Source organism: Gymnoscopelus microlampas, assembly GCF_963454915.1.
Source record: "Gymnoscopelus microlampas genome assembly, chromosome: 9".
NCBI classification, from domain to species: domain Eukaryota; kingdom Metazoa; phylum Chordata; class Actinopteri; order Myctophiformes; family Myctophidae; genus Gymnoscopelus; species Gymnoscopelus microlampas.
In genome coordinates this window covers 24,792,836-24,818,766 of record NC_139946.1, presented here as the reverse complement: position 1 = coordinate 24,818,766, position 25,931 = coordinate 24,792,836, and the positions used below count along the sequence as shown (strand labels likewise).

The 25,931-nt window shown below is 39.9% G+C and overlaps 1 protein-coding gene across 1 annotated transcript; it reads right to left on the bottom strand.

The window, feature by feature from the left end:
- Positions 1–2,448: 2,448 nt before the first annotated feature.
- Positions 2,449–24,130, bottom strand: LOC311051472 (myosin-7-like; the record flags this gene model as incomplete). The annotated part of the gene is made up of 38 exons (XM_084066041.1): positions 2,449–2,556; positions 5,039–5,170; positions 6,130–6,225; positions 6,317–6,421; positions 6,549–6,845; positions 7,222–7,425; positions 7,910–8,218; positions 8,299–8,423; positions 8,674–8,839; positions 8,926–9,109; positions 9,555–9,645; positions 10,096–10,201; positions 10,687–10,805; positions 10,941–11,067; positions 11,155–11,544; positions 12,327–12,417; positions 12,551–12,696; positions 13,140–13,316; positions 13,737–13,979; positions 14,397–14,652; positions 15,148–15,284; positions 15,561–15,684; positions 16,265–16,470; positions 16,571–16,638; positions 17,200–17,509; positions 17,662–17,832; positions 18,758–18,907; positions 19,025–19,143; positions 19,232–19,370; positions 19,817–19,920; positions 20,007–20,105; positions 20,189–20,252; positions 20,454–20,546; positions 21,283–21,388; positions 21,504–21,531; positions 22,581–22,737; positions 23,192–23,335; positions 23,927–24,130. 38 exons carry the CDS (start codon positions 24,128–24,130, stop codon positions 2,449–2,451), a joined length of 5,895 nt encoding a protein of 1,964 aa, XP_083922167.1.
- Positions 24,131–25,931: the final 1,801 nt, after the last annotated feature.

The following is a 25,931-nucleotide window of genomic DNA, read 5'->3' as shown; positions in this document are numbered from 1 at the left end:
TTATGAGTGACCGTCGCAAGATGGCCGCGGTTGAGCTACGCTTGCGCCGCCCCCTTGAGCCATCTAGCCTTTATATATATCTATGGTTGCAAGTAGTTGCATTGGGGTGGACTGCATATATATTGCTTTGCTATGCTAACGGCTAACCAGTGGTTATGGAAACTCAGGAAATTATCAAATTAGGTAAACATTCAATAAAGCTTGTGTTACAATCACAGTTCTTTGATTGCAATCATTTTCACCTGTTGAATAGAGCCCAGCATGTGAGTTCGCACTTCTGGTCTGCTTGAAGTAAGTATAATTCCATGATGTAGTGTTGAAAATGTAACCAGCTGTAGAATACAACTCTCGTAGACGTATTTATGATTCTGACGTTAGATTGAAAACGTCAGAATCATAAATACGTCTACGAGAGTTCATATTCTACAGCTATTGAATATAGTGTTGCTGCTGTATTTCTGTGTCATTTACCTTGTTAGAGTGAGTTGCCTCATTGTGTGGTTGATCTCGTTAATTGGCGGTTATGTTATGTGTGCAATATTGGACAGACTACAGCCCAAAAGTACCGGCACTCACATTTTTTACTTACCGTATGTAAAACTATCAATACCGCAATATAGAAATACTCCATTACAAGTAAAAGTATCGTATTATTATAAAAAATGTACTTGAGTAAAAGTATGAAAGTATTGGCATCAAAATATACTTAAAGTACCAACTGTTACGGATAGAGCAGAATGTCCCCTTTCACAAGTTGAAAATGTATACAACATCTTTTGAAAATAGCAGATCTACAAGCTCACAATGTGATGCATGAGCTTGTAGATCTGCTACAAATGGCTGAAATATATGAATGAATGAATGAATGAATGTCTTTATTGCAGACTCAAGGTCCATAGATACATATATATAAGTGAAGTGGTTAGTGTGTTTTGTAATAATTATTAAAATCTACAAAGTAACTAGCAACTAGTTGTAGTGGAGTAAAAAGTACAATATTTTCTTTTGAGATGTAGTGGGGTAGAAGTAAAAGTATTGAAGATTGTAAATAGTGAAGAAAGTAAAAATACCTCAATTGTACTTAAGTACAGTACTTGAGTAAATGTAGCCTTCTTAATTACTTTACACCACTGCTACAGCCAGTATTTTTTATAAATCCTGCTGCCTCTTTCTCACTCTGTGACTTATTGTGCATTATTAGTTTAAGCCTGTATGTGTTTTGTATTGTGCCACCTTGTGGAACATGTTAGTATCCTACTATCCTACTATAATTCTAGTAACCTCTGTGCGTTTGTAGTGGTGGTGGTGGTGAAGCTACCCGGTTCTCCCCACTGGCTGGACCAATTGCTCTGATTTTGCACACAGCCATTGACCATTACCATCTGAACTGAACTGTGGAGCCCGTTTTTCAATTTAATCAAATCTCAGCTTCTTATTAGCGTTTTTGTGTCAAAGAATGTCGTCCCATAGCTGCGGCTGCCCAGCTATGGGACGAACTGCCTCCCGGGTTGCCAGATCATGTGCGCATATCCCCCCACGGATGCGCTGCGCCGACCGGGTATGGTCTAGTTAATTTAATTTGTATAGCCACTCAAACCATTTGTATTGAAAGAACATCTATAGTGGCTGTGTTCAAATAAAATGCTTAAATGTGACCCGTGGACTGGAGGACCCGGCACCTGAGTTTTCATTCAGGAAGTACTTGATGTCACGGCTGCTAATATGTTGGTAACCTCCAGTAATAATACCCTATAATAGAATTTTTACTTATAATCTGGAGTTAAGTTTGTCAGATATTTGCTTTTATATAGTCAATGTCGGCCATCATTAGTCAAATTTAAAACAAGACGACTACAAATTTAGAACCAGAGGTGGTTTGGGCTCCAGCTGATTTGTGTTTTTTCCATGCACATCAGCTGGAAAGAGAGCACGGGGCAGACCAAGGACCAGATAGGGTCATTATACTTTATCTATTCTCCAATCTCCGCACTGGCCTTAAGGCCCTGGGATCCCCCAGTAGAAGTAGCTCTTGTGGCCCGGCAAAGGGACGTCTGTGATTCTCTGCTGGAAATGTATTGCTGTGTCACTCTTACCTCTAAGAGCAGACAATTTAGCTGCCTAAAAAACAGTATGTGGGAACATGGTTTCAGCTTCAAGACCACTGTAATTAACTTACTTTTTAGGTGATTAGGCCAAACCACGGGGAACGGCATAATACATTTAAATGTGTTTTCCATAATGTTCTTAGGAATGCTCCCCCTAGAATCTAGGGGGAGCACACCGTTCAACACATGATCTAGGGCCTAGATCATGTGTTGAACGGTGTGCAACTTGTGAGCAGACCCTAGCCTGGTAAACCAACCCTGGTGTGATTTCACATTATCATGTGTCTTCTTCTACAGACTGCTGGGTGGGCATTTTGCAGAAACCAAAACGTGGAAGATCCAATCAGCGTCTGCGCTCAGGGCCCTGTGATTGACAGACGCTGTTTTTCTCTTCCACTTTTTGGTTTCTGCAAAACGCCCACCCAGCGCTTGGGGCCAGAGTCAGACCAGTCTGCAGAAGACACATGATAATGTGAATTCACACGACGACATGATTTACCAGGCTGAGCAGATCCATGATCAAGGAAACGCATGAGACAGTAGGCACTGTTCACTTGATCATTACAGCCTCCCAGAAGCCATCCAGTCACGCCCACGTACGGAACAATAGTACTAATAACAAATGATTTACTGTTATCTTAATGTTAACCAATGTTCATTCTTACAACTACTTGAGGTAGACTGGATAAAAGTACATTAGTTGTTGTTATATGTGGGGTTATGTAGCGGCTTGGGGTGAGGCCTGCTGACTTGATGTGTATATGTCCTTCAGGATTTCCAGGAGACCATTGAGATCTTTCAGCAGAAACATCAGACATTCAAGTCTGCATCTGAGAGGTATTATCTATAGGTTTCAATTCAAAATCACAGCTATAATCTATAATCTTTGAATTCCACTTTCAACTTACAGTTAGTGTTGTATGCTCATTCACTCTATATACAGGGTATGACAACTAAGTCACTCTTATTTTACTCTTATCTTGTGTTTGTTCCAACAGAAGGCGGAGCTGGGGACACGTGCTCCTCATTGGATGGGTGACAACAAGGTAGTAAAGAGACAGCTCTGACAAGATGGAGGCATCACTGTGGAGCCTGCGCTTATGTGAGTCACCAGTATAATGTTTCCTCTCTTAACAGGTGGTGGATTTCATATTTTTAAAAGTATTACAACTTTCCCAACTAGCATCAGTCATTACATTGTCTTTGTTTATCTAACATAAACAGCCACATTTCACATTCATATCTTTTGTTAATATTTTCTCCAAAGTCATAAGATTATAGAATGCTATGTTGCCATCTAGTGGGTATTGGTGGTATTGCTATGTCAGGTCAGCAGGGGAAAATAAATAGGAAAGACACACAGACTGTCCTGGAGACTATAATTTATGCAACACGTTGTGAGCTGGTAGATCTGTTATTTAAAACAAATATTTAGAAAATGTTTGAGGTTAAGTGGCATTGCAAGGGTAATCACTGTGCTAGACCACATATCTCAGTAAAAAAAAACATGCGAGTAGCCTAGGCTAGCCAATGTTTACAACTTAAGAAATTCGAGAGGTTCTAGCGGGTTCATTGTTTACCTGGTATCCTAGTATCTTTGTGGCGCTACATTGTTCTTTATGCACTCTACTTAGGCTATGTGACTATTTATCTTGTTTGTTGACTGAGTTTTCATGCTTGCTCTGCTTATTCTGATCTCTAAATCACTCTGGATAAGAGCTATTATAATATATTTAGATTGTTATAATCCAATAATAAACATGTTTATGATGCCATTATTAACAAAGGTTTGTAATGGTATTATAAACAATTATAAAAAACTCATAAAGCTTTTAACACGCTTCAGCAGTCTATAATCTGTTCAACCAGTTTCTTAAAAGTGCTATTATATAATCTAATAAACATGTTAATGATACTATTATTAACATTTATATAGTCTTATTAGCAAATAATGTCAATAAGCATCTCATTTGTAACAACTCATAAGTGCCATACTACCAGCCAATTACAAGGATCTTAATATAAAGCACTATACCACTTTTTTGAAATACTAGTGTAAGGAAAGGCTACGAACTCACTTTTAACAATGATTTACGTTCTCCAAATGTTGAATACAATGGAAATGAAAGACACATTTAAAACAAACAAAATGCTTTTAGATTGCTTTATTCTTTTTTCAGCTGTTACATGCCAAAAAAGGCTTTCTTTTGAAATGTCTGTCATTTCTGTAATCTTACATTGCTTGCTTACAATACATGGCTTTGCATTACTCAAGAGCTGCACACACAATCCATACATTGCTAGACAATACAGTTTTGGAAATAAATACATTCATGGATTTGCTGTAGATTGAATACTTTTTGGGAACAGTAATGTAAGGCAAGGTGTATAGACTCAATTGTAACAGTAATGGTTTACTCTCTCCACACTTAAAACAAACACAAAGATTTTAGATTGCGTGATTATTTTTGCTATGTTGCATAGAGAAAAAGGATGTCATTCAGTGAGATGGCTTCACTCTTCATCTTTACTTTTCTGTATGGGGAAAGATATACATATATGAAAATAGTAAACTCACTTTCTAGTCAAATTGTGACATTTGTGCAGTGGTGGAAGAAGTACTCAAAGTTTTTACTTAAGTAAAAGTAGCAATACCACAATGTAAAAATACTCTGTTACAAGTAAAAGTCTAGTATTCAACATTTACTTTTACTCATTATGCATTATCCATTTCACAAGCTCAATATGTACTTGCCCTTATGAAGACCAGTTGCTGGTCGAAACATGTTGACTTTTAAAACTTTATGTAGACATGATTAAATTTCCTTTTTTACGCCCTCTCCTCCGTTATTTTTTGAGTGCTTGGATCCCTCCTCTTTTTCATGAATGAAAATCTTTTACCACTGCATTTGTCAGTATGTATAGGTGCTTACCTTGCCCGTATCGCGACCCTTGGTTCTGAGTTTGTTGATCTGGGATTCTGCCATGTCAGCCCTTTCTTCTGCCTCGTCCAGTTCATGCTGCTGCTTACGGAACTTTCCAAGATGGGAGGTGGCTTGTTCCTCCTAAAATATTATATGGAGAATTATTCAAGATGAGTTATTTACTTTTTCTTATCAGGACGATGAATCCATTTTGGTCTTGCCTTCACAGGTTTTAGTTAACTGGACCACTGCTCTGTGTCACTGACTTGAGTAGCTTATATGAAAATATTTTAGATGCTCCATAACAGCACACTGCAAAGAAATCACTGCGCGTTATTAAAGGGTCAATCTTACGTTTTAGACCTTCGTCAAATGAAACACCTGTGTGTGTGTGTGTGTGTGTGTGTGTGTGTGTGTGTGTGTGTGTGTGTGTGTGTGTGTGTGTGTGTGTGTGTGTGTGTGTGTGTGTGTGTGTGTGTGTGTGTGTGTGTGTGTGTGTGTGTGTGTGTGTGTGTGTGTGTGTGTGTGTGTGTGTGTGTGTGTGTGTTCTCTTCTATCCCAGATTTGAACCCGGTTTCCTATGCAAGTCCTGACATTTTTACCACTGGGCTAATAGAGCCTGCCTGCTTGCTCAGGGGATAAATTGAATCTTGACCATCAGGACAAAATACAACCACCCCAATTGTATAAGTTATATTGTATTAACATACTCTGGTGAAAAGGATGTGACCACACAGCTCTTAGCCACGATGCAAAAATGTATTAAAAGGTACAGGAAACCAATGTTTCTACAATATAAACCTTCCAAACCCTAAGCCACTATATTGTCGAAACATTGGTTTCCTGTACCTTTTTAATAGGCTACATTTTTGCATAGTGGCTAAGAGCTGTGCAGCCTCATGCTTTTCAACATTATAACCTGCCGTGGTCAGCACCTCATCAACACAGGTGTGCGCGCCCTCCTTTGGGTTTGATTAACATACTCTACCATACAGATTGGACAAAATTATGTCCAATCTATAAAAAGTGACATAGTGCCTCTTTAAGTGTGTAGATAGTTCCTAATATTCCTATAGTGACTGAATAGCTGAAATACTCACAGCGTCTTCTGCACTTCTCTTGTAGGATTTGACTTTAAGCTGCAATTTATCCACCAGTTCCTGGAGGCGGTTCACATTTTTACGATCCTCCTCTGTCTTCATTAAGAAAACAATTAACATTTTAATTCAGGTATGCATTCATAAGACCAAAGGTGTATTTAAGTCAGCTGAAAATATAAGATTGTACCTGATAGGTTAGCTCCTTGATGCGTCTTTCATATTTGCGAACTCCTTTTACCAACTCAGTAGCCTTTCTTTGCTCCATTTCCAATTCCGCTTCCAGCTCCCTTACCTTAAAAAGAAGGCATAAGTAGGCCAAATACATATACATTTGGGGGGTCCTTGACACGAAAATGTTTGAGAACCAGTGCCTTACAGCACATAACATATAGTTTTATGAATCAAGTTGAGTCGCTCACCCTGGCCTCCAGTTTCTGGACCTGCTTCTTGCCACCTTTCAAGGCGATCTGCTCCGCCTCATCCAGACGGTGCTGCAGGTCCTTGATGGTCTGCTCCATGTTCCTCTTCATGTGCTCCAGGTGAGAGCTGGTGTCCTGCTCCTTCCTCAGCTCCTCAGCCATCATGGCGGCATCGGTAATGGCCTTCCTGGCCTTTTCCTCTGCACTTCTACACTCCTGCACGGCCTCCTCCACTTCGTTCTGAAGCTGGGACGTGTCTCCCTCCAGCTTCTTCTTCTGGTTCAGTAGACTGGTGTTCTGAAATCAGAACAAAACAAAACATTGTGATTTGTAAAATAATTTTAGAATGAATGAATCATTTTATTTTTGTGTCTGGCTGCCTCAACACTTCCATTACAGGATTATCACTTTTTAAAGAACACAGTATTTCCAGTGCCAACATGCTGTCACCAAAATAATAAACTAAATAAATACCACATACTGTATATCTGACTCTGATAAGAAGTACAGAGACAGTTTAGTAGTCTAATTTTCAAACTAGAGAGTGGAGGGCAAGAGAGAGAGAGAGCGAGAAAAGAACAGATATACAGTAACATGTTTTATGAGAATCAATTCAGCGTAAGTTCTGTCATTAGTCTTTCTGAGTAGTGATGCATCCATTTGAATGGCTTACCTGAGAGTGCAGCAGTTGAACTCTTTCAGAGACATCACGCAGTTCCTGCTCAGCCAGCCTTCGGCCTCTGTCAGTCTGCTCCCCCATGGCCCTCAGCTCATCCACTTCAACCTGCATCAGGTTGTTGCGTCTCTCCACAGTGGCCATGTTGTCCTTCAGGTCATCATTGGCACGAAGAGCATCGTCCAACTGCAGCTGGGAGTCCTGTTAAAAAATATGAATAACCATTAAACAAAATGGCATCTTTTTTGTCTCTTGCTTGTCTGTCACTAAGTTACATCAGTGGTTCTCAACCTGTGGGTCGGGACCCCCAGGGGCCAGATGACAGTAAAGTGACAATTTAAGGACCTTTAAGACCTTTTTAATACCTAAAAAAAATGAAATGAAAAAAGACCATTACTGCATCAAAAGTAATCAACAAACTATACTATAAAAACGGTCCAAATTGTCAAATAATATAAGAAAAATGAAAATAGCCAATGTTTATCTGTGGGAACTCAGTGAAACTAAATGTAATGTCTCAATTCCTACAATTCCAAGTGCTTGTCAGGGTGGGGGTCCCCAGTTCAAATATGATTATTTTTGGGGGTCGCAGCCTGAAAAGGTTGAGAACCACTGAGTTACACAATGAAAGGTATTGACTTGATTTATAGTGAGCAATATTTCTGTTTTCACAACAGTACTATACCTTCAGATGGGATTGGAGTTGCTTGAGCTGTTTCTGAGCTTCTGCTGCCTGCCTGTTGGCATGGCTGAGCTGGAACTCCATCTCATTGAGATCTCCCTCCATCTTCTTCTTCAGCCTGAGAGCCTCGTTTCTGCTCCGATTCTCGGCATCCAAGTGCCCTTGCAGGGTGTCTACCACTCTCTGCTGGTTCCTCTTGGCCAACTCCATCTCCTCATCCTTCTCAACCAGTTTACGCTCCATATCAGCCTTGACCTGGAAGAACTCTAGTTGAGCCCTGAGGATCTTGGATTCCTCTTGCTCGAGGGACCCCTGATGATACATCACACCATGAGAAATGTGTCTGACATTGAGCCGATGAACTTATGATATCTTTAGAGCTTATTCCTCACCTCAGCTTCCTCCAGAGCAGCCTTTGTCTCGACTTTCTCCTGCTCCAACTGTTTCCGTGCCTTCTCCAACTCATGGATGCTCTTTCCTCCCTCAGCAAGTTGCTCAATCAGGTCAGAAATTTCCTCTATTTTTTTAAAGTAATTCAAATCATTTTAAATTGGTTCCGGCCGTGCAAAGGTATCCTTAATATCCATTCGATATATTAAAAGCATTTGAACCATAGTCAAGAAGAGAGCCTTGAAATCTTTTTGTATATTCTGTATATTTGTGTCTCTTTCCAAAGAGCACCTCCAACATACTCTCCATATTTTAGACCAGGAAGTGCTCCATCCCAAAACATGTATAGATATTAAAGGTTAATGAAATCATAGTACCTTGAAGGTTCTTGTTCTCTCTCTTCATGGTCTCCAGATGGTCCAGACACTCTTCATATGAGTTCTTCAGTTTGAAGAGCTCGCTGCTGAGAGACCTGGCCTCTCTCTGGGTGCTCTCCAGCTCAGTCTGAGATTCTTCATACTTCTGCTTGCACTCAGCCAGGACCTGGTTAAACAATGTGTCACATTAGATCAGAAAATTCAACATTTTAAGAAGTAACTACATGTTATTTGCCTTATGTATTATATTACCCTGTCAAAGTTTCTTTGCTTCTTGTCCAGAGCTGCGGCAGCAGCATTAGATCTCTCCACATCTGCCATGAGATCTTCAATCTCGTTCTCGAGCCTATGTTTGGTTTTCCCCATAGAGGAGCATTTAGCATTAACAGCCTCCACGGCTTCCTCTGCATCCTGCAAACGCTGGGCTAACTTCTTCCTATATTTACAGGGACCAGAAGCAATCAAGATGAGATGCGGAAAACTAAGTACATTTACTCAATTACTGTACGTATTTTTTACTTTATTTGAATATTTCCAATTTTCTTTTACTATTTGAGAAATGTAGTTACTAGTTACTTAGTAGATTTTGATTATTATTACAAAACATACATTACCCACTTCAGCCCTATATAAATGTAAGCCATTTGAAAATAACCGATTTTCAAAAGATTTCATTTGAAAACTTGTGAAACATTCTGCACAATGAGGACTTTCTACTTTTGGTCCCTTTAAGTACATTTTCATACCAATACTTTTGTATTCAAGTACATTTTTTATTCCGGACTTTTACTTATAACAGAGTATTGCTACATTGATGTATGATACTTTTACTAAGTAAAAAATATTTGAGTATACCTTTTCCACCACTGGGCTTTACTTACTTTGCGTCCTCCAGCTCCTCAGTCCTCTGGATGGCATCAGTCTCATACTTGGCTCTCCACTGAGCCACCTCAGAGTTAGCCTTAGACATACCTAGGGATGGGACAATATGAAAATTATATGTCACTATCATTGTGGCAAAAATAATTGCGATCAACGATATTATCGCGAGAATCAAAATATGCTTAAAACTTACAATGACACTTTTGTTAACCACTTGAACCCCCAGCATCCCTATTTTGGGGGCAACATTTGCCAAAGATTGCCGATCTACAAGCTCAGCTAATTTTGGCGAATCAATTTGTATAGAGTGAAATACATTATGTAAGAGCGTACCAAATGCACTCTTTATAGGTCCGTTTATATCAATTATAGAGGGTTTAAGTGGTACTGAATTTGCAGCTCAACAAAAGATATATTCATCCTAGTGTATGAAGGAGCTTCACGATAAATTAAAATCTCTGCGATGCGATTATTGTGAACGTTTTTTTATCACGATAAACGATGATAACGATTATCGTCCCATCCTTCTAGAAGACATACCCCGTTGCAGCTCCGACTTGGCCTCCTGCTCCCCCTCATACTGCTCCCTCAGCAGGTCACAGTCATGGCGAGCAGACTGTGCCGCATGGGCAAGCGCATTCTTTGCCTTTTGTGGGAAAAGAAATACGTAAATGGTTTATGAATACACTTAGCCGCCGCAAAAAGGACTAGATGTAGAATCCACAAATGAAATAATAAAAGTCCATATTATATTATTATGTTACTTTTCAGGAAATTGAACCTGTATTTCCAATGGATAAAATGTAGTTAATATTTAGTTACAAGCTGTTCCAATATTTATAAAATCCACAGACACACTTAACGACTAAAAAATAGCAAAAATAGCAGATCTACAAGCTCACAATGAGTAGCAATGCGTTGTGAGCCTGTGGACCGACTATTTTTGAAAATTGTGTGTGAGACTGTAAAATGAAGAAGTAGAGCATATTTAAAAAAAAAAGAAAAAACATAAAACGTTGTAATATGGAGATACAAGGTTTCTGCAAGACAGCAACAATATATTAATTTATTTTGGCCCACAACCCTCTTATGAATGAGTTTGTGGTAGTTACATCAATATATATATTCTACCTTGACTTCCTCCTCCAGTTGTCTCTTGAAGTCCTCATTCAGCTGTGTGCATGATTGCTTCCCTCTGGTCAACTGGGTGATAAGAGCGTCCTTCTCCTCCATCTGCCTGATGAGCTCACCTGCAACCAAATGCCTTTCAATTGTTTTACTGTGTAACATATAATACAGTATGTGGCTGAAATCAAACTCAACCTCCTGAATGAGCTGGATGGGAATATATTTGTTTTGTCATTACCATTTTAACAGTGTCATACCATTCTCAGTTTGAAGCTTTGCTTTCTGCATGGTAAGGTCGGTAATGGAGCGTTGACCTTCCTCAGCTTTTGTTCTGTATTCAGCCATCTGATCCTCCAGAGTACGGCACATTTTTTCCAAGCTTGTCTGAAAACAATATTTACACAAATGTATTATGAATCAACAGGAAATTTAATATGAAATGATGCTACATGACTTAGAACTTTGACTCACTTTGGTCTTCACAGTTTGATTTGCGTTGGAGACCACATCCTCGAGCTCCATCCTGAGCTCGCTCTTCTCTTTCTCCAGCTTCTGCCTGACTCTCTGAAGGCTGTCGATCTGCTCTCCCAGGTCAGCCACGCTGTCTGCGTTCTTCTTTCTCAGAGTAGCTGTAGTGGCCTCGTGTTGCAGAGTGGACTCTTCGAGGTCTCTGCGCACCTTCTGGAACTCAGCCTCTCTCTTCTTGTTCATCTCGATCTGGGCGGTGGTGGCTCCGCCGGCCTCCTGCAGGCTCTCACTGATCTCCTCCAGCTCTCTGGACAAGTCTGCTCTCTGTTTCGCCACCATGGCTCTGGCAGCTCTCTCAGCCTCAAGTTCTTCCTCTAACTCTTCAATACGGGCCTGAAAATAAAATGTACATATTTATCCCAACACTTTGTTATTACCTCGGCGGAGGTAATATTTTCACCCCCGTTTCTCTGTTTATCTCAACTAGATACAGAAAGATTTGCACTAAACGTGGTGCAGAGGTTATAGGCCTGGGCCAAGGAGGACCTGATTAACCTTTCATGCAGATAAGTCAAACATCTGGGTGTGACAGTGGATGTGGCCTAGCCTGGGACCAGACGAATCTGCCAGTGCAAAAAAAATTGCACTCGGCAATTTGGTTCTGGCACCGCTCCATTGGGAATCCATTTCCTGCTCCCGAAGTCTGGGGTGACCAATCAGGGCCCAGTATTCAAATATGGTAGACTGTAATTGGTAGTTGGTTGTAGGTCTAACCAATTGCATCCAGAGCCATTCTTTTGATCCCACCCCTTGGGAAAAAGAACTTCCTCATAGAAGCACCAGACTCATATCAACGCAATGATATATTCTGGCTACGCAAGGCTAGATGTGGCCTGTCATAAAATGCACACAACTTCTGAACAGATTAACATAATACTTGTCACAGTACTGATCACATCGTTTTGTCGACAACCTCCACAGGCCACTGAGTGTCAGTACCCTCTTATGCTAATGCTTCCTTAATTCATATTGGCTCAAACTGGATGGATATGGCACCAGTAGCACCTCAACACTTTAAAGAAAAATGCTACCTTGGCAGAGTTCTGTGCTTCACTGGGCAATTTTTATTTTCTAGCACATGCAATCATGGCATTTCATATTGCATTCATAGTTACCTGCAACTCCTTAAGTTTCTTCTGAAGTTGAGCTCCCAAAGCCTTTTCATCCTCAATTTTGCTGTTTAGCTGGCTAATCTCAAATTCCTTCCTATTAGAAAGAAAAATGTGTTGATACATTTCATGTAAAATAAAACAGACATTTAGGGCCTCTGCGTTTGGTAAAAAACTATTGTAGATTAGATTTGTAATGTTTTGCGTGATTGTCATATAAAATCATTTACTTCTTCAGCCTCTCCTCGAGTTGCTGCTTGTCGTTCTCCAGGTCCATTAGGTTCTCCTGGGTCACCTTCAAGTCTCCTTCCAGCTTTCTCTTTGATCTCTCAAGATCCATCCTGACTTTTTTCTCTTGTTCCAGTGATCCTTCAAGCTAAAAAAAACAAATAATGAAACAAAGTCAGGAAGATAGTATCAAGTACAGTATAAATCTGCTGCTATGCTCACGCACCTTTATATCTTACCTCATAGCCTGGTAAACCCTCCCTCCGGAAATCTCATTGGAAATGAGATTTCCGGAGGGAGGGTTTACCAGGCTACTTACCTCAGGCACTATGTGTAAATATGTAGATCATTTGTTTCATTTAATTTGATTGATCTCTCTTCCCCCTAGCCCCCCCTTCTTCTTCTTCCCTTCTCTTCTTCTATGGAAATAACAAAAACGCTAGTACTTGTACAAGAACGAATTTCACCCACTTTTTTACTTCTGTAAACCTGTGATGTGACAATAAGCTGATTCTGATTCTAGTAACTCTATTGCTATGACAATTCGTTATTATTGACTGGGACAATAAGAGTGCGTAATAAAACACTCACATCGTCAACCTGCTGCTCCAGCTTGGCCTTGAACTTGGTCAGAGTGTTGACCTTGTCCTCCTCACTCTGCAGGTCGTCCAGCGTTTGCTGGTGAGCCTCGTGAAGAGCCTTCTTCTCCTTGGTATCCTTGGCGATGGTTTCATCCAACGCTGACATCTCTTCAGTCATGCATTTAACCTAATGTTGTTGTTTTAAAAATATATATATTTTGTTAGTGTATTTCAGTTGCTTGAGTCATACAACATTGGTTCTCAAAGTGGGGTCCGTCCGGAGACCCCCAGGGGTCCTTATATGGAGGGGGTTCCGGGGGTCCCCAGCAAAAGTAGTTAATATAGCATCAGAATCATTTTAACCACTTTATCCGTTTAGATAATTTAAGTTGGCTATTCAAAAATAGCAGCTATTTTAGAATGTCTTTGAATAACATAGACTTAAAATAATAATAATAATAATAATGATAATAATAATAATAATTCTTCTCTTCTGGGGGTCCCTGGCACAAACTCTTTTCAGATGGGGGTCCGCGGCCAAATAGTACACATCAATTTGGGGGTCTTTGACATGAAAATGTTTGAGAACCATTGTCTTAAACATTACCTTGTTCTCGGTGGCGTTCTTCTCCCTCTCCACTTTAGCCAGAGTGAGCTCCAGATCATCAATGTCCTTCTTGAGCTCTGAGCAGTCGTCCTCCAGCCTCCTCTTCTTAGCGGTTATCTCTGCGTTCACCTCCTCCTCGTCTTCCAGTCTCTCCGTCAGCTCTTTGGTTTTGGCCTCAAACTGGACATGGCTCTTGATCAGACGCTCACAGCGCTCTTCGGCATCTGAGAGATTGTCTAGTTCCTATTTTATAAAAAACAATGTATTTGGGGATTTCCTTGAGTGAGATGATTATGAAAAACTTGAGATACGTTTCAGGAAAGGAGCTTTTGTTTTGGCACATTTTATATGTCAAGCTTGGGAGAGACGACAGAACACTATAATTCTGAGCTGTAATGGAATGTTTATGTGAATATAAACATGTTGTAAGCGTAAAATGGTGATGTCTTATAAGAACCACTGAAATAGAACCACTGACACAGAAACATACATTTTCCAGAAAACTCTTAGGAGTTAAAAGACATTGATAGAATCGGCCTCAGGTCTTTATGGGTTAATAAACTATTCATTTAAATATTTTATTGTGTAAAGGTTTTTGTAAACAATGATTTATTGAACATTTACGTATGTGACGTTTGTTGATTTGACGATTTGACTCACAGACTGGACGTGGAGCTGCAGGTCATTCTTCTCTTGGAGAAGCGTGACCATTCTTTCCTCCAGTTCCTTCTTTCTGGCTTCAGTTTTAGCAAAAGTCTCCTTTAGCTTGATGAATTCGTCCTTCATGTTTGCCATCATCTTCTCAGTCTCGGCTGTTTTCAGCAGAGGCTTGATCTTGAAGTACATCGTCATCCAGGGCCAATTCTTGACACCCAGGAAGGAACGTATATTCCACTTGATCACCGTTAAGGCATCCCTTTTGATAACAACAGTTGATTTTCAGTAATTCCCCTTCTATTACGGTATGAGCTGTTGCAGGGGTCACCGCCATGCTGGCTGGTGGTGGACAATTTTGTCAAAATTCTATTTTTGCCATGGACATACAAAATGAGTAGACAAACACTAGCCCTATAATGACCATTACTGGTCTGTAACTCTGAAAGTGTACAAATGGAACCAAATTGACCAGTAGGTTCCATTTGGTTACATTTGTACACTCGCAGAATTATTGGGGTCCTTTTGCTGATTTTAGAACCACTGTCCTAGTGGAGTCCTAATGTGCCATACATAGTGTCATAGTTAATCAGTGTCATACATATTCTGAAGAATAGAATCCTGCAGACTGACATTCAGTAACTGGGTCTTATGATCAGAATAAGAACATAAATGGTGTGTAAAAACAAGACACATTTGTCAGTGTACAGACATATTGATGACCCCTGAGCTGTTTGCTTTGAGTTTTATACCGTACTTGCGTTCTAAAAGTTCCTTGTAGTCCAGCCTGGCGAGTATTCCTCTGGCTCTGGCCTGCATTCCAGTGATGATGAGAGCGAGACGGTCGTCTCTCATCTCCTCAAGAACACCCAGGAGACCAGCTTTGAAGAACACCTATTATGGATAGAGGACAATATGCAAACAGAAAGATAAAAACAATTGGATATTTCCAGTGTAAATATCGGTACATATGTATTTAAACGATATTCAGGAAAGATCCAAACATGACACAAAATTCAAAAATATGGGAAATTTAATAGTCATTTAATACAGCCTTGAGCCCTGTAATTCTGTCTCGGAAAGTCCTGATCGAGGCTATATGCAAAGAACCCAACCTCTTTCTTTACTTTTACTTTCTTATTAAGTGTTTAGAAACATAATAACACCAACCTTGGTGTATCCAAACTTATACTGCTGATGATCAATATCTATGGAGGCCAGCAGTTTTTCTGAAGCCTTCTTGTTATCCATGAACTGTCCGTCAGGGATAGCATTTGGATTGAGAATACGGTATCTGAATCAAACATGGTAAACACATATTTAAAATCCAGTGATGGAAGAAGTACTTGCAAGTTTTACTTAAGTAAAAGTATCAATACTGTAATGTAGATATAATCTGTTACAAGTAGAAGTCCCATATTCAAAATTTACTTGAGTAAAACTGCTAAAGTATCGGCATCAAAATATACTTAAAGTACCAAAAGTAAAAGTACTCATTGTGCAGAATGTCCCATTTCAGTTTAAGTTCAAATTGTAGGAAAAATCTTTAGAAAATAGTCGATCTACAAGCTCACAATGTGTCGCATTGTGAGCTTGTAGATCTGCTATTTTCAAATGGCCGAAATATATATAGGGCTGAAGTGGTTAGTGTGTTTTGTAATAATAATCAAAATCTACGAAGTATATATTAAGGTTTCATATAATTGTAGTGGAGCAAAAAGTACAAATTTGCTTTTGAGATGTAGTGGAGTAAAAGTATTGAACATTTAAATACTCAATAGTAATAGTAAAAATGTACTTTGTTACTTTACACCACTGCATAGAATAGAACATATATTTAGAGGAGCAGTTGTAGGTAAAAGCTCATGTTCAACCTTTGTTTGAAGTCTGCATACTGGACCCTGTTGGGGAAGCCCTTCCTGCAGATCCTGATGCCTTCCAGCACACCGTTGCAGCGTAGCTGGTGCATGACCAGAGGATTGTCCATGGCCCCGGGAGTCTTGGACTCGTTGGGGATCAGGCAGCGTACAAAGTGGGGATGGGTAGACCTCAAGTTGGTCATGAGCTTATTCAGGTTCTCCTGTGAGTTTAACGAAGAATCAATGTGTCATACACTATCTTATCGATTTTATTCTGTGTAGAGGTTCAAAAGTTAAAGATTTTGTCCAGCAAATGTTCACCCTGTGCAAGGCAGACACCGTCTGGAATGAAGACCCCTTCTTCTTTTTTCCAACAGAACTCTTGTCCTCTATAGATGACATGAAAAGGATAGACCGTTATGGGTTATCAGTAACATCTTGTTATATAAACTCCTCACAAAATGTTTGGAAACTTAACTTATGCTGAGGGGACAAACATGGCATCTTTCCATGGGGGCAGTGTTGCTGCTTGGATAATACATACATTCTCAACAAAGTTGCAGGACCCATGCTCAGGTACCAGTCACACACCTGCCAGAACGTATGTGCTGGCAGTTTGCTCAAAACGAGAACGATTACCAACAGAAGCATATTGGGGGATTGTGGCTGTTTTTTTTTGGGGGGGGGGGGGGGGGGGGGGCGCTACCCACACGTTTAGCTGTGTTAATCATTCCATGATTGAACGATCCTTACAAGTTATACCTCGTTGTAAAGGTGACTAATCAACGATACAAAATATATAAAATACAATACCAATTGGTATTACTCAAGGGGAGAAATAATCGACCAAAATTAAGTTTCCGAATTTTTTGTGAGGAGTTTAGATGACATGAAACGTATTGACCAACTCCTTGAATATTTACTGAACTCCATCTAGTACTCACACATACCTGCGTCTGAGCCAGCGTAGCCTGCAAACAGCACACCCAGCAGCTTGAGGTTTGACTTCTGGAAGAGACCGACCACCGTCTCGTTGAGAGGGTCTTTATTCTTCACTAACCAGTTGGAGATGTTGTAATCCACCGTGCCGGCATAGTGGACCAGGGAGAAGTGGGCCTCGGCTTTGCCCTTCATAGGCTTGGGCTTCTGGAAGTTGGGATGTTTGCCCAGGTGGTTGTCATACAGCTTGGCCTTGAATGTTTCATCGCTGGCCTTGGGGAACATGCACTCCTCTTCGAGGATTGACATGATACCCATGGGCTAGAGAAACGTGGGGAAAGAGATGCCAATATATTCATAAGAAACCAGAGCTTAACCCATTAAAGACCTTTAATATGTTAAATATAACTGTATTGAAAATGTAATTATTAAAAAAGTATATCTGGGATATGCTTTATTACTAAGTATCCAACCTTCTCAATGAGTTCAATGCAGGCAGCCAGGTCCATGCCAAAGTCAATGAACACCCACACTATGCCCTCTTTCTTGTACTCTTCTTGTTCCAACACAAACATGTGGTGGTTGAAGAACTGCTGCAGCTTCTCATTAGTGAAGTTGATGCACAATTGTTCAAAGGTGTTGAACTGAAAGGGAACACATCACATTAGAAGAACTTGAAAGTTGAAACTATGGTTTGTAGGAGGTATGCATAAGAAATTAGAATTGCAGCAAATTGGTCCATTGATGGAAGCTATAGTTATTTATGTTAGGACAACTCATGAATGGATAAAATATTTTTGTTGAATATAAAATTAGCAATATATTGATTTTGGTTTTGACGATGAATTGGATCTGCTTTGTATGTACTCTGAGAAAGCACATTACAGTACATCTCCCTACCAATAGGGACTCCGAATCCCCAGGACATAAAGGTAAATTCAAAACGACAGGTGGTAGCTGGGGTGGTGGAGGGTGAGCAGCAAGTTTTAAAGCAACAGCAGCAGGCATCAGCAGCACAGACAGCAGTAGGCAGCAGCAAAAGGCAAGCAAGGAATGAGCAATGCAACTTCCCCATTTAAATCTTCTATTATGAAGTGAGTATGTGATTGGTTGAGAATAGAAGCATGGAGCTGAGACCGACCAATGGTCGGCCAGCAGCAACTGCACTGACAGAACTTGCTCTGCGCATGTCTGTACCAATAAGCGCGACGCTCATTTGCTTTTACTATTGAGTGATGTAGACGCTACTTTTTCTTCTGTAACCATCATCACAAAAGGCTTTTTCAGCTTCACAATTAACATAAATATGATAAAATAAAATATTCACTAAAATAGATTATTAGATATTATTTTGATATCGGTTTGATACCGAAATTTATACTGATATGGTGACCGATTAATCGCGCATCCCTAAATACATACGACATTACCCATAATTGGCCTTTTTCTATTGTATTCTGTTCTCAAAATGTTCTTGCTTTGTGATATTTTCACAGACAACAATACTAGTATGGATTATATAATATTATAACCATCTCATGACATTTTAATTGTTAAAGAAATACTCACATCAAAGATCTCAAAGCCTGCGATGTCCAGCACACCAATGAAGAACTGACGAGCATTCTTGGTGTCCAGAGACTGGTTGATTCTCACCACCATCCACAGGAACATCTTCTCATACACTGACTTGGCCAGTGCACCAATAGAGTAGTAGACCTGCCAAAAGTCACGTAGTAATTAAGCCTCACAAAATGAATTTACCTTCATTAACATATATACAGTATATATATTGCTGTGTTACTGTAAATACATAGTACAATAACTGACACTCACTTGATTGACACCTTGACCTTTGGTGACCCATTCATTTCCTACTTTGACCCTTGGGTGGCACAGGCCCTTTATAAGGTCAGCGGAGTTTAAACCCATCAAAAATGCGACTTTGTCAGCATCTGGATCAGCAAATTGTTGAGACATTTCAATCACATATGCACATTATCTTAAAGACCCATATTCAGGTTTTAAATCATGAAATCTTACCCTCAGTGCCATCAGCCTCTGCCTGTTCCTCTCTCTGCTTCGTCTTGAACTTCATGTTGCTATAGTGCATGATGGCACCAGTCATCTTGTAAATGCCATTCTTCTCCTCTTGGGTGAAGCCCAGCACATCAAAAGCTTCCTAAAACGGGAGATTAATTGTTTTATTGGTTAAGTTGGTTTTGGACTCTATTGCCCCATTGATATCCCTCATGTCCCACATGTGTTTTATTTATTACGTACTATTATAGTACTTTTTTATTATTTATTTTAAACTTTTTTATTATCTTCAATAGTTTTGCACTGTTGTTCTTTTGCATACGGATATTGCTCGTTATCGCACACCTGTCTGCCCAGGAAATGTGTCCCCTCTTTAATTTTCCTATTTTCTTGGGCATTGTTGATTGTCCAATTGAGAGATTTTCGAATCTAAGGGTCATGTTGTCTCTTTTGTATCAATCTCTTTGAGACTGTCATTGTGATTAAGGGCTATACAAATAAATGACAGTGGTAAATGTTATATTATTATTATTATTATTATTATTATTATTATTATATATTATAGTTTTTATCCACAAAGTCACCTACATCAGTAGCCATCAGCTCGTCAGCATCATTGATTGACGTTACAGTTATCACTCCTTGGGAGATGTAGCCATAGTCATAGGGGTTGCTGGTGACGAGGAGCATCTCTGTGGAGTATCCAGAATACATTGTTAATGTTTATCCTATAGTGAGTATTCATCAGAATGATATGGTTTTATGTTTCAATATTCACCCAGCAGTTCTGGTTTCCTCTGGGACAGAATCTGGTAGAAGATGTGGTAGTCTCTCTCAGCTTTGAGCTGATAAGTGACACGGGACTTCTCTAGCAGGTCTGAAAGACATGGACATTTTAACTTGATTATTATTTTTACTGTTTAAATGCATCAAATTGATACAAATGGCCTTTATACTTACATGTCTCAACATCAGCAGATGACAACTTGCCAGTAATGCCAAAGTGAATCCTGATGAATTTACCCTAAGAAATACAGACAGTTTGGTTTGGTCTTTTTGAGGACAGAACATCTGGACTCTGGAGCATGAATTGCTGCTAGTTATTGACACAAAAGCACATATTGTGTGTGTGTGTGTGTGTGTGTGTGTGTGTGTGTGTGTGTGTGTGTGTGTGTGTGTGTGTGTGTGTGTGTGTGTGTGTGTGTGTGTGTGTGTATAAACGTACAAATCTGGAAGAGTTATCATTCCTGAGGGTCTTGGCATTCCCAAAAGCCTCCAGAGCAGGGTTAGCCTGAATGATTTGATCTTCAAGGGTTCCCTAGAGATGAACAGATTTCTTATCAAAAGCTGTTTTTAAGTCACTACAGGTTCGGTGTGAGGGCCACTACGAGTCCCTCACACCTACGTCTCACAGCTGATCCGACCAATATGCCCATATATGGAGTCTCTGTATCTCTCAGTCCTTGTCCCCCTTATGTCCATATATTATGGAGATCGATGATGTCATCAGTATATTCCCATGTGGGCATGCCCCCTTTTGTGCCCATATATGGAGCTGACTGATTTGTTTGCACCTGATGCCATGAAGACACATTGAGGTTAAACAACACACTCCATATTTGGGCGTAGCTGCATTGGGAACTCCTTATATGGTTATAGCTGAGTCATAGTGAAAAATTGTGTTGTAGATTAAACTTGTTAGACACTCACAGCTCTTATCAGGGTTGTGTAAATTAATGAGCTTTTTTTTAAACCCTCAATACTTAGTAAACTTGACCTTTGGCCCTGTACTTGGTCTGCTCTTTTTTCCCCTCCACACCAAATCTCTTTGCCGAAAATAGCCGATCTACAAGCTCACAACCTGTCACCAAGCGACGCGTTGTGACCTTGTAGATCTGCTATCTTAATGTTCCCCCCAGAATAGGGCTCATGCTAGGATGTAAAAAAAGAAAAAAGGTTCCTATCACACAAAGATGTTGTATTAACTCTGAGGACCCCCTAGGGGTCCCGGACCCCCTGTCGAAGACCCATGTGCTAGATTTGACAAAAGAAACCTTTTTCTCTGCTGCAGCATCCTTCTTTCCAGAAACGGCTGCTATGCTGGCAAAATACTGGATGACTCTTTTGGTGTTCACAGTCTTTCCTGCACCAGATTCTCCACTGGAGATAGAAGAACAAAGTTTTTGTTGTTGTTGTTTTTTTTGTTAACAAGAAGAACCTTTGTTTGTGTGTTTAGCAGATCAAGGTAACCATGTTAGTGTAATGCTTTACTCACGTGATCAAGACAGACTGATTCTCCCTGTCTGCAAAAGTTAAAGAGAAGGTTAATATGATTTGTGGTACTAATTTTGGGGAGTCACATTAATCTATAAACAGTGTTTTGTTGTCCAGTAGTTCTCAACTTGTGGGCTGGGGCCCTCTGGTGGCCTGTGAGGATATTGAAGTGGGCCCCCACATAATAGGCACTTTCCTACATTTTGTTTTAAATTATTATTTCAAAACATAAAAAAAAACACATTTTCCTGAATTAAAAACAAATGCAATGATTATTTTCAAAATAATTTCAAGAATAAATAATGAAAAAAATCCATAAATTAGATTTTTTTTTTTTAGAAAAACGTTTAATAGATTAGATTAGATTTATTGGTCCCCGTGGGGAAATTCGTCTTCACTGACTGTACATTACATAAAGGACAGTTTCACATCACACAAGACAGACAACAAGCAACAAGACAACTGGTGTTAATAGGACAGATTTTTTCAGCGGGGCCTTTTGTTCAGGACCTCGATGGCTGCAGGAACCAGGCTTTTCCTAAAGCGGGCCCTGTTAAATGAGAGTGTTCTGTACCTGCGCCCTGAGGGTAGGAGATTGATGAATTTGTTGAGTGGGTGGGTGGTGTCTTGAACTATGGAGTTGGATATGCGTGTGATGGATCTATTGTTCAGTTCTGTGAGGTTGGGTGTAGGGAGAGAATTTTAGCAGCTGTTTTTGTGATGCGTGTGAGTTTGGCCTGGTTTGTGACAGAAAGAATAGCAGGAGGTGTGGGGCAACATATAGTCCTTTAAGTTTACGGATGGCTGACAGGCGTTGTTGACTTCTTTTTTGAATGTCCGTGGTGTGCTGATCAAAGGAGAGTTTATTGTCCAGGGTGATTCCTAAATATTTAAAAGTGTCCACTGTTTCAAATAGATGCGTAGATGCGTTGTGAGCTTGTAGATCTGCTATTTTCTCTAGCTTGGGTCCTGGGGAGACACCAAATTTCTGTTTTGGGTCTTGAGCTAAAATGTTTGGGAACCAGTGGTCTACACAGTGTCACGTTTTCTAATAAGGTGAATATCAAGTTTACAGTACCTTTCAGCATGTATTGGTAGGCATTGTCAGAGATGGAGAAGACGTGAGGAGGAGCTTCACTCCTCTTCTTGCCTCTGTAGGCGTCCACCACTGACTGGTCGTACACTGGCAGCCACTTGTAGGGGTTGACAGTCACAAGGAACAGCCCTGAGTAGGTCTGTGGATGAAGTCAGTGTTACATTAATGACATTAGAAAGGTACATAAACTAGATCAGTGGTTCTCAACCTTGAAAAGAATCATATTTGAACTGGGGACCCCCAAAGTAATCATATTCGAACTGGGGACCCCCCATGCTAACAAGCACTTGCAATTGTAGGAGTTGAGGCATTACATCAAGTTTGACTCGGTTCCACGGATATTGTGAAAATAGCCGATCAACAAGCTCATAACGTGAGGTTGTAGATCAGCTATTATTATTTTTGGCCTCTTTCTTATATTATTTGACAGTTTTTATGTAGTTTGTTGATTACTTTTGATGCACTCATTTTTTAGATATTAAAAAGGTCTTAAAAGCCCTTAAATTGCCACTTCACTGTCATGTGGGGACCTCCCCCGGGGGTCCCGAACTACTGAACTAGATGATGTTCACGTTTAGGTTGCAATGACTCACATAGATCATCCAGGCTGCGTAACGCTCTTTGAGGTTAAACAGCACGGCAGGCTCATGGAGGAAGGTGAACATCGCCATGTCTTCAATTTTATCATACTTTGGTGGGTTCTGGGGATGGATATCTTCCAACCTATGGGTGACTGTCTGGGGGAAAAAAAGACATTATGGTATATTAACATTTCTTATGGTCATACTTTTCATCTTAAGATATTAAAATAAGATATTAGAGTGACTTCTGTATGGTTACAATGTAAAGAGAAAACATTATTAAAAATCCATTTTGTCAGTCTGGGAAATTTTAGCAATTGCCTCCCACAATGGGCAGCTGCCCTCATTTATACCAGTGGTTCTTAACCTTTTCAGGCCGTGACCCCCCAAAATAATCATATTTGAACTTACATGTTGTTTGACTCAGTTCCACAGATAAATATTGTGAAAATAGCAGATCTACAAGCCTCGCAAGCTTGTAGATGGGCTATTTTTTTTTTTTTTTGCCTATTTCTTATATTATTTGACAATTTGACCAATGTTTGACCAGTTTTATAGCATAGTTTGTTGATTACTTTTGATGCAATAATGGTCTTTTATTTTAGGCATTAAAAAGGTCGTAAAAGTCTTTAAATTGTCACTTCACTGTCATCTGGGTACCCCCCCAAAATCATGTGGGAACCCCCTGGATGTCCCGACCCACAGGTTGAGAACCACTGATTTATACAGTACGTTTGGCACACTCACTTTCCCAAACTCGGTATCCACGGTGACTTTGAAACTGTCTTTGCTGGTGATAGAAGCCTTGACGTACTCCACATCCGGGTCGGGCACAAAACACTCCTTCTTCATGTCGAAGACCCGGGTCTGGGCCTCCAGGCGCTCCTTGACTGACTTTCGCAGAAACTGAGCCGCGGCCCCGAACTCCTTCATGACAGCGTCCCCATTCATCTCTGAGACTTTTAGGTGTTTACCTTCCAAAGAGACAACACCTAAAACACAGTGGTGGAGGAAGTACTCAAATGTTTTACTTAAGTAATACCACAATGTAGACTGTTACAAGTAAAAGTCCGGTATTCCACATTTACTTGAGTAAAAGTACAAAAGTATTGATATCAGAATATACTTAAAGTACCAAAAGTAAAAGTACTCATTATGCAGAATGTTCCATTTCACAAGTTCAATATGTATAAAAAAAAGCTTTTGAAAATAGCAGCTCTACAGGCTCACAAGCTTGTAGATCGGCTATTTTCAAATAGCCAAAATATAGGGCTACTGCCTACATACAACATGAAGTGTTCCATTTACGAAACATACACTGGACTTCTATTGAGTCCATTATTCTGTATAGCCGGATAGTCAAGCCAAGTGGTATCACTCTCACACTGCTCAACATATTGGACATTTAAAGAGCTGTTTCATGTGCAGCCTCACAGGGTGGTTCCAACATTCCCTAGCCATGGTACAGTAGGCTAAATCTCCATGAACACAGATGTAACACAGTATCCTCTGAAAGCTTTGTTTCAATAAATCACTCTGGAGATAAAAGTATTAAAGATGGCTGGACAGAAAGTTACTATGTCACACAAAAAGTGACTTGCCTTGTTTTGCGACCCCAGATTACTTGGATACGAGGTCTCTGGAAAGAACTGTGAACATGGATATAAAGAAATTAAGTAGTACAATACAATGCAATACAATACAATACATTTGCTATTCACAATTGGTCAACTTGTCTCTCCAGTCCAACTACCTGTGTCCTCTTACCTTCAGGTGCCCTGGTGCTCTGTGTCCCCCCAGCTCTGTTGCTGTCTGTATATAAAGGCTAGCATTGGACCATATTTGGAGCGGGGTCATAAATCCACTCACACTTCTGTTTTGGATGGTGGAGGTGTGGGTACATCTTTGACCAGTATGGCTAGATACAATGACCTATGGTTAAGGACAGGAGGGCAGCAAGTGGAAATTAGAACATCACCCGGTGTTCTGCTTCCTATTCTCCTATAAGAAAAGGAAGTCTCCTATAAGATGGTTTTGTGATGCTCTTAGACATTTCAGAGCACAACCTTTGTTCCAAACCTCATATAGTACATTTTTACGGTAATCTCATTTAAGTTCATATACGTATATTAACACCTTAACATAATATATATTTCCCTGTCAAATCCCACCTCACTGTATATATTTTGCTCAGGATTCATTGAACAATGTATACTGCAATAGCTGTTGGAGGATCTTTTTTTTATGTATTCCACTCATAGTTACCCTACTGTTAAAGATAATGCCTATAAATACCAGTTGCATACATTTAAAACATAGAACACCTTCCTATGGTGGTGATTTCTTTTTATCTATATGAAAACTGTGGTCACAAACAAGTTAAAAGCTAGTTTCCATGTATTATATTTACGTTTACTCATTTTATCCATTTTAGTGTTTCCTTTGTTTGGGCTTTTGATCAAATGTGTGAATCAGTGGTCATTCTAATGCTTATGCTTCATACAATGAAGTATGAATTCAGTTCTTAAAGATGCAGACAGCTGCAGCTGTCTGATCCATTGTTCATCCCCAGCTAAAAGTCACCACAGCTCACACACCCCATCAATGTGTTGGCGTGGTATTGTTTCCTCTTCCCTATCCTTGAGGACAAAGATAACATAATACTTCTAGTGAAGCATACTTCAAAGTCTTCTCTCTGTACACTTTTAGCATATGCCCGCTCCTTTCAGCAATGAAGAATAAGGAATCAACT